This window comes from Megalops cyprinoides, chromosome 9, assembly GCF_013368585.1.
Source record: "Megalops cyprinoides isolate fMegCyp1 chromosome 9, fMegCyp1.pri, whole genome shotgun sequence".
Lineage (NCBI taxonomy): Eukaryota > Metazoa > Chordata > Actinopteri > Elopiformes > Megalopidae > Megalops > Megalops cyprinoides.
This window is the reverse complement of record NC_050591.1, coordinates 26,802,722-26,815,935: the sequence shown is the minus strand read 5'-3', so window position 1 is coordinate 26,815,935 and position 13,214 is coordinate 26,802,722. Positions and strand designations below refer to the sequence as shown.

At 43.1% G+C, this 13,214-nt stretch overlaps 1 protein-coding gene across 1 annotated transcript in view; it reads left to right on the top strand.

Annotated features, from left to right (window-relative positions):
- Nucleotides 1–13,214, top strand: part of nectin1b (nectin cell adhesion molecule 1b) — an 80,729-nt gene that overhangs the window by 52,092 nt on the left and 15,423 nt on the right. Inside the window, exons 2-5 of the mRNA XM_036536734.1 lie at nucleotides 4,472–4,843; nucleotides 6,674–6,973; nucleotides 7,446–7,563; nucleotides 12,068–12,219. Of these exons, the coding sequence (XP_036392627.1) occupies nucleotides 4,472–4,843; nucleotides 6,674–6,973; nucleotides 7,446–7,563; nucleotides 12,068–12,219 (942 nt within the window). The remainder of the gene's footprint in view (nucleotides 1–4,471; nucleotides 4,844–6,673; nucleotides 6,974–7,445; nucleotides 7,564–12,067; nucleotides 12,220–13,214) is intronic.

Genomic DNA, 13,214 nt, shown 5'->3' with positions numbered 1-13,214 from the left:
TAAATAAATAAATAAATGTCATCAGATGTTAATCCTGGCTGATCCTTTGCACAACAGTTTATCTGTAAATTCAGTGTGATGGCCTCGAAAATTGAAGTTTCAGGACGTGCTTTTACACAGCTGCATTTCATTCAGTTTCCCCAAAGGTGAAAAAGTGGTCTGGCCGTGAGGCAGAGCAGCACATTAATGACCCATGCTTTAACACAATATGCTTGTATGCATTCTAGATAGGCTTCATTCACTGTAATGGGCACTTAATATGTTTTGCTCTTGCCTCACATATTTGACTACGAAGACATCAGAAGCTTACAATAAAAGTGACAAAGAGGTCTAATTTGTGTGAAGAACAATGTCCATACAGACTGAACTGAAACAGGATGTTCTGACCTGTGTGATATACATAGCCTTGGCAAGCATTTGAATCTTTTGAAAGCCCCACAGGTAGGAACACTGATCAAAGCGCAATTGTATGCAGTGAGCCCTCAGAGAGGGTAAAGATTGGCAGATTTTCCCATGATTCAAGCTGTCAGAACAGACAATGCACTGAAAATGGGCACAAATAACATCTCCAGAAAAGAATACAGTCACTTCACAGTGAAAATTGCTCTAAAATGAATATTTTAGAGCCATTTTATTAGAGCACTTTAGTGTTCCTGCACAGGGATGGCTTACAGATACTTCTGTTCCATACTAGAAAGATATTCTGCCAAACCAGACAAATACTCATTAATCCGCATCAGCCATGTTAATCCATGTTTAATGTTAGAGATTGCTCAGTAAAAGGGCGTTCCCTTCTATCTATTCAAATCCATTGCACAAGGTTGTTGTTTTTTTTTTTTCTCAGCAGAATGTTACCACTGGTCTACAAGAGCTTTGCCTCACCCTGATAAAGACAAAGAAACAATAACTGACTTCAATAAGAGAATATGTCATTTGGCTGCGAATGTGCCGTAATTGATTTGAAAGGGGGGCTTGGCGTTAACGCCTCTGGTAGCGAGATCCGCTGGCCCTGTCTGAGGCTGGCAGGCTGAGCTCTCTTTAATCTGCTTGTGCGCATCTCAAGGACATTTGATTTGATTTTCGGTTCTCAAAAGTTCTTGCTTTGTGACGTGCTCCGCAAACATTTCTTGCCCACGCACAGCGTTAGACAACGTGTTTTTCCTGTCTCCTGATGACCAAAGTGTGATTATGTGTACGCAGCCACCATGTCGGGGACCCATACCAGCATAATCGTGGGTTGGTGTTTGGAGGCAAAAGAAAGGCCCCTTTTGTCTTATCTAAGGCAGGTATTGCCCAGCCACCCTGTGCAGCTCATGATATCACAATTGAAAGAAGTCATGTGGGAGAAAATCACTCACACATGGTGGTGGTTATCGCTTTGTTTTCTACCAGCATGTTACATCATCTGTTTGCATACCCTTATTTGAGGATGATTTCCATCACTAGATGTTATTATATAATGTACATTTGTTGTAGAGCTGAATTAATAAAAGCAATCCACTTTAAATGCCTTGCTCAAGGGTGTAACAGCACTACCCCGGCCCGAGATTTAAATCTTCAAATCTGTTTCCCTAAGCACTGCTCCACACTACACATTGACTACACACACCTCATTCAGACAGGGCTCACCTCCCCTCTGGCAGCTACAAGTCAAGGCACAACCTCTAATGCTGGTAGGTTGTGGCCTTTTTGCCCCCTCAACCAACTACATCCCACTTCCAGTAAAAGTATGCAGTGCACTCTCACCATGCAGCTGTTCAGCTAGGTAATGCGGGCTCTAATTACAGCTCCTTTTGTCGTCCTCTGCAAAGAACCTCTTCAGTACTTGTCCCGTGAGGCTAGCAGTCCTTCACAGAGAAGATTTGGGGGCCGTTGCTGTTTAATTACACCAATCCCCCCCCCCCCCCCCCCCCCAGTCCTCAGCTGTGTTTGCTGCTGTTTATTTTCAACACTCTTGCAAGAGGACCACTTGGGCCTTAGGAGTTGCTACCGGTGGCTGTTCTTCGTGGCAGTGTTTAGTATGTGTGTCATGCATTCATTTTACTGGGAATACACTTTTTTTTTGTATTTTGCCTCACTTCACAGTCAAAAATAATTCTGTGTTGGCACCCTCCAAATTGTATTTGCATTTCAAATGGCATCGTTATGCACGTACTGTTACACAGTAGCACACACAAACACAAACACACACACACAGACACACGCACACAGACACACACACACACCTACAGCCCATAAGGTGCACATGGACACAGGTCCTTTGAGGCAGAGCAGATGAGGCCGCCTGTTCCTTCGGTCTGAATCAATCAACCTGTCATTGTGAAATCCCTGAAGTAGTTGTGAGTAAGTGCACAAAATGCCATGTTTCCAGACTGTTTACGCAGTCTAGGAAGGGCAGATTACATGCTTTCAGGCCTCTCTTTGCGATCAAGTTTGAATGAAAGTTGATTTTCCTTCACCGGCAAGTCTAAAACAGATGTCAGCAGGAGAGACAAACAAATTGATTGGAACCCTGATGCACGTTATAATTGCATCTGCGACACACAGTCTGTGCGCCTAGCAAGGATGGAGGATTCCGAAAGAGAAAAACTTCTGGATCACTTTTGCGTGAAGGTGAAAATATCTCTTCGGTATCATTAAAGAATAATTCATATGTATACTAAGCACTTTAAGGGTGCAAGGACCTAGTAAGACCTTCCTCTGTTGTCAGGCCTTGGCTCACAGTGGTGCTGTGTGGAGTCAGCACTTACAGATCATTCACTTGAGGTGCTCTCCAGTATGGCTATGTACAGACAAATGTTACAGGACCTCAGGTGGGGTGAAGCCGTAGTTTCAGTTTGCTGGCTAAGCAGTCTCCTGTAGGAAATCAGTGTCTCAGTGGACGTGGTGCACTGCAATCCCCCTGTTTTTAGTCTTGAAGGCTAATCTCGGTATAAACTAAGGAGCATTGCAAGGCAATCCGGAGAAAAATAACTGATTCCCCTAGCACCAGATCCAAACACACAGTGATATTCATCAAACCCTAGCAGAGAGCTATAGCTTTGTGTTCTGTCAGATCCACTAACACTGACATATTTTGATATCACACATTATAGAATTCTCGAACCAATCTACTACGGTATTATTTTTACTATTTTTTTTCCCTTGTCTGACATTTTTGCCTTACCTGCCAGTTGGTTTGGGATACAGCGTTGCCACCTTGTTCCTGTCAGTGTGATTGATAACACAAGTCAAGTACCCTATGCTTTCCCAGAGGCTGAAAATGTCAGTGTATCATCCTTACCTTCCTTTTAAACTGCGCTTTAAGGCATCTTTGGCTTGCATGGACCTATGGTGATTAGCACCGGAATTTCTTCCTTTGTTGCAGCGGAATTCAGTCTGTAGAGAAGGTGATGGGAGGTGGTTAATTTGATAGCTGGAAGGGAAAAGCATGTTTGTGTGTGGAGTCCTGACCAGGCAAAGAGAACCAGCTGGACACTACCTGGAGGGACATTGCAGAGGAGATGAATGTTGCCAGAGACAATGGAGTAACAGGTCTGTGACGAGCTACAGGACTGGGGGAGTGACGAGTGGGCTTTTCATTTCACAGAGGGAGCGTCTGTCCGAGGCGCTTGAGTGACCGGGGACATTAGGATGTCTCAGAAGCCGAGGGCCAGGGTAGGAGGAGAACAATGGGAACATCGCTGCCACTGAGGCAGAGAATGTTGAAGCCAGGAAGTGAGTTTGTGTAGGGATGTCTTTCATCACAGGACTGGTGGCAGGGGGGTGTGGCCTTCCACAGGAAGGAGGAAGGGGTTGGTCTATGGGGCATGCCCTTATGATTGCCAGTGACAAGTGACAGCACCAGGTGTCACTGAATCCAGTAGTAGCGTTGTTGTAATCCAGCTGTGCGAGCCACCTCAAAACCTCTCAAGTCATCTGTCGATAGTCAGCTTTTCATGCTGCCAGTGTGAACCCTTTAACCGCAGGCACCCTCTTGTAGTACTCCAAAGTGCGTCGTCTTGTTGAATTATTTTTAAGATGGGTAGTCCTTGAACACTTTACATCTGTGGTAATTAACTTGGCAAACAGCTCACTACTGCTGTTTTCTTTTAGACTTGATTCATCGGTTGTCATCATTCACACCGGGGCTAAAACAGTATAATTTCAATACATTTTGCACTGTCATAATCTTCATATTAGGTTTTTGTTTTGCTGTGCTCCTACTGTGCTACAATAAAGTAATGTTTTTTTTCTGTGTATGTGTGTGTGCCTTTGTGTTTTTAATGTGTGGCAGCCTGCTTCTGATTAGTCTGTCTGTAAATCTTTGTGGGTTGTATTGACTTACTCTCCTTGGCTGCACTTTCTGTATCATGCAGTGAAAATTGACCATAACTCTCCGGTTGCCTGATATATCGCATGTGGTGTATTTTAGCCTGTAGGCGAACCTTCTAGTTCACCCATTCTGTGTCTGTCTCTTGTCCTCTCTCAGGTGGTAAAGCGCAGAGTGTGCAGATGGATGCCACGAAGTCCGGTTTTGTCGGCTCCCAGGTGGAGCTACGCTGTCTGTTCGTCAACAGCAACCCGCCCGTGAAGATCTCGCAGGTCACCTGGCAGAAGTTCCTCAACGGCACCAAGCAGAATGTGGCCATCGCCAACCCCACCATGGGCGTGTCCGTGCTCCCGCCCTTCAAGGACCGCGTCACCTTCAAGCAGCCGGCCGTCCGCCACCGCACGCCGTCACTGGAGGACACCACCATCATGTTCTCCAACCTCCGGCTCTCTGACGAGGCCGCCTATATCTGCGAGTACACCACCTTCCCAGCTGGTAACCGTGAGAACATGGTCAACCTCACTGTCTATGGTAAGTTATCTCCTCTTTACATTTTTCCCAGTTTGGGAAAAAAAAAACCTGGGATGCACTGTGACCAATCAACCTTGGTTAAAATTGAACAAAAAGATTCATGCTATTGTAGGGATTTTTCCTTCTTGAGAAGTAAGACTCATAGTTCCAAAGTTTATGTTAATAGCAATTTAATAACAAAGCGAACACTAGTATTTATTTACAGTATGAAACATACCGGGTAAAAGCAAGGCAGATCAATTATAAAATGATATTGTATGTGTACAAGCTTTTATACCCAAAACCTGAAATAAAATGCTGAAATAAAATGCAGGTTCCCATCCCTGATTGCATGGCAGAGAAACAAATGTACATTTACATATGTAAGGTTTTCGAGGCTCCACAGAATCTCCTCCTTCATCCTATTCAAGGGAAGGGACAGGGGTATTGCATACCCATACGGGAACAAAGAGTGTGGTGTGGAAGGCAACCAAATGGTCATTGTCAACATCAAGGCATGCCAATCAACTCCCTTTGTCTCTAACCCCCCTTGATAATTGAGTTAGTTTTGATTGTATAAGGTGACCATCCAAGAACACTGATGCAGGTTTTGCATTTTCCTTACACTGTGTCATGATCTTATATTCTGTCCTCATTCTAATATGCATGAGTATTAATGGTTAACTTAATTATGACTATAAATAGAAAATGTTAACTTTAATGTTTCAAACAATCTGGACGAATTAAATATTTTTTTACCAGTAGTATAGCATGTTCACATAATGTACTCTGCTAAGGGAGCACTTAATGCTGATAAATAGATCACTCTCACATCAGCATTGAGCTGGATGGGGAAGATAATTAAGTGAAATATAAATCAATAAATGCACTTATTTTTATGCTCATGAATGTGTCAGGTCACTACCCAAATCACATCGCTTTAGACGTGGAGAGAGGTGCAGTTGAACCAGCTAAGCAGAATCCTTTGAAAAGGTTGTGTGCTGAGCCTTATTAGAGATCTAATTAGTTGTTGAATGTTGGTGGCTTTCATTAAGCCTGCAATGGAGAAAAGAGCTGGTCTTAAGTGGTCCCTTTGCCAGCCCATCTTGTCGACTCAGAACCTCTTTTCATGGAAAGAAGCCTCTGTCTCCTTTGAAGACAACAAGACTCAGTCAAGTCCAGGAACGTGTATGTGGGCAAGTAACTGATAAGATACAGAGTGCGCTCTTTATATCATATCTGCAGCAAGCACCATGCATTCCTATCTGATAACAAGTAGCTCGTCCTTATATTCAAATCTTTCTGTAGATGAAGCGCTGGCTAATTGCTATTTGGCAGCTGACAAAGGATTGAAATTGGATGACTTTAGGCTTTTGGGAAGGCAAGTTGCTGTTGAGTGTGACTGAGCTGTTGGCGAGTGTATTTGCTTTGGGCTCCTTTTAAAAGGTTGTTTAATTTATGTTGCTGCAAAGTGATGCTGTTTTTGCATTTGATCCCCACTTAATTCATTAGGTTCATGACTGCTCCCGGTGGGATTTGCTTCGCCCATACATGCAAGTCCTAAACAAACAAAAACAAAATGACTAACACTGTGTTGATGAATACAACCTTTAACAAGTGAAAATGTTTTAGGAAAAAATCAAAATGTGTGTACATTTCTTAAAATAACCATAAACAATATTTAATTAAAAAAATGCAATTTCAGTATGGGAACCAAACTTTATTTGAAGTTACAAATAATTTTGGGCACTTTATGTTTCTCCACATCTCTTTCACTGGGAGTAACCTAGGACGCTTCAGGGATGGATGTTCTTCCTCATCTCTTTATGTGTTTGTTCACTTATTTTCCAGCTCGGCCCATGACCCGTTTAACACTGACCACTCCAACCATAGTGGCACGGGCACAGAGGCGTAAGATGACTGTGGCCACCTGCATCTCGGCTAACGGAAAGCCACCCAGCACGATCACCTGGGACACCCGGTTGAAGGGCGAGGCCTCTTTTCAGGAGACGCGCAATGCCAACGGGACCGTCACGGTGCGCAGCAACTACGTGGTGGTGCCCAGCCGGGAGACGCATCGGCAGAAGCTTACCTGCATTGTTACCTACCGCAACGAGAGGATCACAGACAGCGTGGTCCTCAATGTGCAGTGTAAGGGCCATCACTTTTAACATGGGCAGTCCCACAGACACCAAGTCCCAGATGTGGGACAGTGAGTGTCTGAAAATTCCCTTTTTAAAATTCTTCTATTCATGAAGATCTACATCATGCTCCATTTCACACAGGGACATGGGACATCCTGCTGTTTAGAGTTATTTGTTTTAACCCAGCTTGTTGTTATTCCTAATATTCAAGGGTAAATGCAAATGGTATATATTTTGTATTTTTGTGTTTTCACACATACTGAATTTCAGGAACATTACATTCTATAATGAGTACATTTAGATAACTATTGCTGTCATAGTTACAGCCTCCCAGTTCTCATAGTCACTTGGTGTTTCCATTAATTGGCCAACAGATGTTTCTCCTTTGCCACTTATGCTCTTACTGGAGATGTCAGGGCCAGTAGGGTTAAGTTGTATTGTGTGCGAGGAGCACTAACCACAGAACCATCCCTCTGCAGATGAACCAGAGGTCAAGATTGAAGGATTTGACGGTAATTGGTACCTGAACCGACAGGACGTGCAGCTGACCTGCAAGGCCGACGCCAACCCTCCCGTCACGGTGTACCAGTGGAAGCTGTGAGTGTGACACAACCCCCTCAGATGTGCAGAGAGAACACGCTCAATAGCACGCGATGCAGTTTAAGTGACTCATTCCACACTAAAGAAGACAATTATTTTTTTTTCCAGAGGGCATACTGGCAGCTTAAAAGTGAGATGCTTTACATAAGTTAAGTCAGCATAATGAAATGACGTTCCATTGACGATAGTGCCATTTAATCCTAAGCAGAAATCAGTTTTGTGTGAAATGAATATTGTGGGGGATGTACAGTGGTATTTTGAAATACACTTTTGTTACACTCCACTTGTGGAATAAAACAAAGGCCTTTGTAGGCTTATGAATTCCACTTCACTTCCTCTTTCCCCATGCTTATCCCCACCAGTCAACCTTAGCATGTTTAGTCATAACCAAGATAACGCATTCTGTGAATTATGATGGGGGTCTGTTACAAACACTGGAATGATTATACCTCAGTATATGGCAATTTATATAAGCCTCAGACAATCAAACAAGAAAGGCATGTATAGTTTTTTTATTTGTCTTCAGATCTTGCAGTATATTTATGCTGACAGTGTTCAAAATGAGGATGTCCTGTCTATCGGCGGTTTATCTGTTGTGGTAGACTGGAGCAGCAGGGATGTGTCAGCCAAACTGAGGAGCATTGTTCTCACTCCCCTAGCTCCAGGCTGCGGTGGGAGCAAAGGCTATTGAACACTGGTAGATCATCTGCTTTAATTCCTCTTTTGGAGCTTCTGTTGCCCTATCAATCATTTTTTATCGAAAGTGTTCCCTCCTGTGAGGTTTAATATTACTGTTGGATGTTACCCCAGACAAATATGAGCTGCAGCGTTTTCCACATGATTTACATAGATAAATGTAACCACTGTAACCATAACAGCACGGTTACTCCCACTGTACTAATATTACACAGGAACAACCTTAACCATGTCAACCACACCGTTCAAACAATGCCCTCCTATAGCTGGGTTTCAGAGAGGTAGACTGTAAGGCCAGCATATGGCTTTCCCCAGCAAATGGTGATAAATAGGTTGTTGTGATGTAACTTCCATTACAGTACCCGACTAAAAAATTGCTCAGTAAATCAGCAACCGATTAGTCATTATTAATAGACCCAGCAAATATCCTCTTACTCAATGTACCAATGTCCTTACTGCTAATTTATAAAAAAATGTTAGTGTAGTACCAAATTATTGAAAACTGTTTGAAAGGTGCCATAGGTTTAAATGTTAAAGGAACTGCTTAGAAAATCTAAATAATGTCTATTGATGTGATAGTGGAGAACTACATTGCCAAAGAATAACAACAATAATAGCTACTGCACACAATTCCAAGTATTCAATTTCAATGATATGGTTTGTCCATCGTGTGCCAGTCTTACCCCATAAAAAAAAAAAAAAACCTCTTCCATGTATTCATATATTTGTCTATGTTTATATACATGTATAGTTTTTTATGTGTGTGTTCTTTGGACAGTCATTCAATTATGCTGTTGTTCAGCATGATAGTACTCATGAAACATCACAAAGGACACAAATCGATACATATATTCATTCTTCCTCAGGTCAACTTCCCTTGACAACTGCAGTTAAACAAGTGTCACATTAACATAAAACACAATGTCATATATCAGTACAAATAAATCAGCCTTTTGCTTTTGACAGTGCTACACACGTTAAAAGCATCTGGAGCTGTGCTCAAGTAGTCGTGTTTATGGTAGCGTTTAATTTTATTTGAGTTTATTACTTTCAATAGCTAGCCTGATGAAAGCATTGAGTAGGCTTACGTAACTGTGTAATCAGAGCAGTGCTGTAATAAAAGACCTAGATGTGGACCAATCAAATGATTATTTCCATTTACATTCCTCTCACATGGTGCCATAATAGGAAAATAATAGACTTGGTTAATGTCCCAGCTTCCTTTATAGCCCTAGATATGCCTCTCTGGAAACTGGGATATTAAATGGGTTGCCCAGTGCACTGGTGAGCATGGGGAGGGAGTCCTGTGCTGAAACGCAGAGATAAATGCAGGAATTGTCCTGTAATTGCTGTGTGAAAGGCAGGAAGGGAAATGTGTCGCTGAACTTCAGTAAATGTGGATTAATGGCCCATTGTGCCCTAACTGCATCTCATCCACAAGCCACAGTCAGCTTTTAATTGGATAGAAATTCACTGTGGTTTTGTGCTCTCTACTTTTTAGGGCAGTGGAGAGCACATACTGTACTGCGAATCTCTGACATGAAAGTCACAGAGATTATGTGTTAAAATGTATAGGAGATGGGGTGGGCAGGGATGGGAGGGGTTATGCGATTGCCTGGGTATGTCACCACAGGGCCGAGCGAGGGAGAGAGAGAGAGGGGGTGGGAAGCGGAGACAGTGATCAGGGAAGACGAGGGCACAGCACTGACAGATAGGAGGGGACGGCCAATGTAGCTGTGGAAACGAGACGCCAAATCCGTTGTGATGTTTCCCCTGGGCTCCTCTTTAGAGGTCATCACAGGACTGTCCTGTGACAGTCCAGTCTAATCTGAAGCACACACACACGCGCTATTTGGCGCACATGCTCGCACACACACATACACTCAAGCTGGTGTGCGTGCACACAGGCACGTACACACACAAACACACACACGCGCACGCTCAAACACACTCACACTCAAGCTGGTGTGCACATGCACAGGCATACATACACACACACACACACACACACACATACACACACACACACACGCTCACCTCCACTCATGAACGGGATAGGTTACAGGGGGAGAACAAAAGAGGTGAAACACATATACTGCATGGCATATGATTAAAAACAAGAGCACAGAGTTATTTTCATCACTTCCCAAAGTCTAGGCTGCTTTTCACTGCTGCCTTCCATCAGTTACGCTGCATAGGCCTCATCAGTCAACAGTGACAGCTGAGTGACTTACTGTGCACTGAAAAGAGAGACTGCATCACTTTGCATGGCTGGAGATTCTTATGGATATCTATGATACGGCTAAAGAAAACAGCCCCTGGATTATCCTTTCATCTCTGAAGTGTGACTGTGCAGAGTAAGACTGTGAATTTTTAGCCATTTTTAAAAAATATTTGTATCTGTACTTGGTTTGAAATCCCCAAAATTACAACTCAGAAATTAAAATGTGTCCTCCATTTTGTCCATGAAAACAATTCCAATGAATTCAGATTTGAACTTGTGCTGCTGATCTGCACAGCATCTGTTGGTGACATCTGGTCAATTCCTTTTAAGTCCTTCATTTCAGATCAATGCATCACAATTGAAATGCCTGACAGGTACCCAACATGGAAGCTTGACCTAATTTTCCGTGTGTTCTGAGGTTCTCTGCTTCTCTCTCAATAAATGAGGCGTTTCATTCTCTTTAATGTTCTGGCACTCGGGCTGCGGAGTTAAGGAGGAGATTGTTTGCAGTGCGCTGTTTGTTTACAGAAATTAATAACAGATCATTGCAGGGCTTAAACTGTTAACAGCTGTAATGGGAAGTACAGTAATTCGACAATTCACTGTTGGCGAGCAAAGCGAAGTGTCCAATGTTTCCTCTGCTTCTGTCAGCGAAAACAGGTGGATTTCACAATACAGATAGTGGTGCTTTGTGCAAGAACTTTCCATCTGTGGTGTACTGCAATGCACTTTGCCCTTGATGAAACTGAGGAATCAGCATGCATTTTCCATAGTTTTCACAGCATATTCCTTTAACTTTAGCAACTACCACACTCATAAGTTTGTGCAAATAAAAAAGTAGCACGTGCTGAAACCTGGGATTGTAAAGACAAATTAACAAAGTTAGAGGCCACATGAGTAATCCATACCATCATGCTATAAAAAAACACAAAAAAAAGACTAATTATTCCAGTTGTAATTGATTCATTTGACCCACTCTGCAGTGTCATTCCCTTCCAGTCTAGGTCATCACAAAATTGCCCTCATACCAAAGGGCAGAAGCAGCAGCTGGAGTAAGTGGGTGAAAATGCTTGGCCTCTTTTGTAAGGTGACTCGATCAAAGCAACAGGCAGCTTGGAATGTGTTGGAGCAGTGATCCATGAAGGGGGCAGAGTCAGTCAGCCCCACAGGCAGGCCCCGCGCAAGGTTTCAGGTGCTCGTCAGTATATCACTGGCCCTCTGACAGCCCCCTGTGAGGGGTCAGGCAGGCAAAGTGGTGCAGGATGGAAAGTGTTTTTCTCACTAAAGACAAATCGCTGTGTCCTAAGGCATCAACTCCAACCTGCTAAGACCTGTTGTGTTTTTCCATACAAAACATTGACAGGTTGATTGTAACGTATGATGGAAGAAATGTATCACAGTGAAATATGTCTGGTATGTGTTCCCTCTCCCAGTTTGTTTTCCATAGGAGATTTCATTTTTCGGTAATATTTTGCCAATTTGAGTTGTTTTCCTTCTGTTTCTCACATGAGGGAGCATGTCTGTGGCTGCAGTTCCTCTTTCCCTGCTGTTCGGGTCTAATTTTGCTCCTGTCCTTTTCAGTTTGAATGGCTCCCTGCCCAACAACGTGGAGATCCGCAACAACACCCTGTTCTTCAAAGGGCCGGTCACGTACGAGCTGGCCGGCACGTATGTGTGCGATGCCACCAACAACATCGGGACCCGCTCGGGGCTGGTGGAGGTCAACGTGACAGGTAGGTCACCTGGCTGAACCTTCCTTTCGGTCTGAGCTATCGGAAAGAGTCAACGCATTTGGCCTGCACTTGAGCACCAGCAGTTCTGGAAATGCGATACCGGCACAGATTGATTAATGCGTTTAGTGCAGTCCCCTCAGAAAACCATGTAGGTGGACATACTTACATTTTTCTCCACATGCCTCTGGAGTTTTTTCGACCATCCCTCTTACAGAACATATTAAAACCCATACTTTCCCCTAAACATATGTACATTGTTGCATTATTCTCATTTTATCAGACGCTCTTATCCAGAGCAATTTACGTTGGTTATAGTTTTATTTTATATGTTACCCATTCATATGGGTAGATATTTACTGAGGCAGTTCTGGATTAAGTACCTTGCCCAAGGATATAACAGCAGTGCGCCAGCAGGGAAATGAACCGACAACTTTTCGAGTTCTGATCCTTACCATTGTGCTACACTGCCACACTGCTAACCTTTAAACCCATATAACCGACAGTACAGATTGAAATCCTTTTCTTTATCCTATTGCACAGGGCACAATTGTTTGGATTTCTTCATCTTACTCAGGTGTGCGCCAGCATACACATGTTTACACTAGGGATGTGCATCTCCATCACTGAGGCCGATGCGATACATTCTTCTTAAGCAGACAGCAAATCATAAATTAACTAAAAAGTGCCATTTTTACTTCACATATTTTGTCTGTCTGTCTTGAAAAATCCGAAGTGTCACCCAGCATTTGATTTGTAGCAATTCGGTGGAATGTGTAGCTCTTCCACCTCCATGACAATCGCCCGGACATGCCTCCAACTCGCTTGCCCGAGAGACTTGACGAGAATTGGCCACTGACAGCAGTGGAGATGAGAGAGCACTCTTGAGAAACAGTTTAGAGAGGAGGAATCAATCTAAATATAAAATTATTGGTAACATTTCTAAATAATAAAGGCATAGGGCCTCTACTAATAATTATATATAAATAAATTGGATT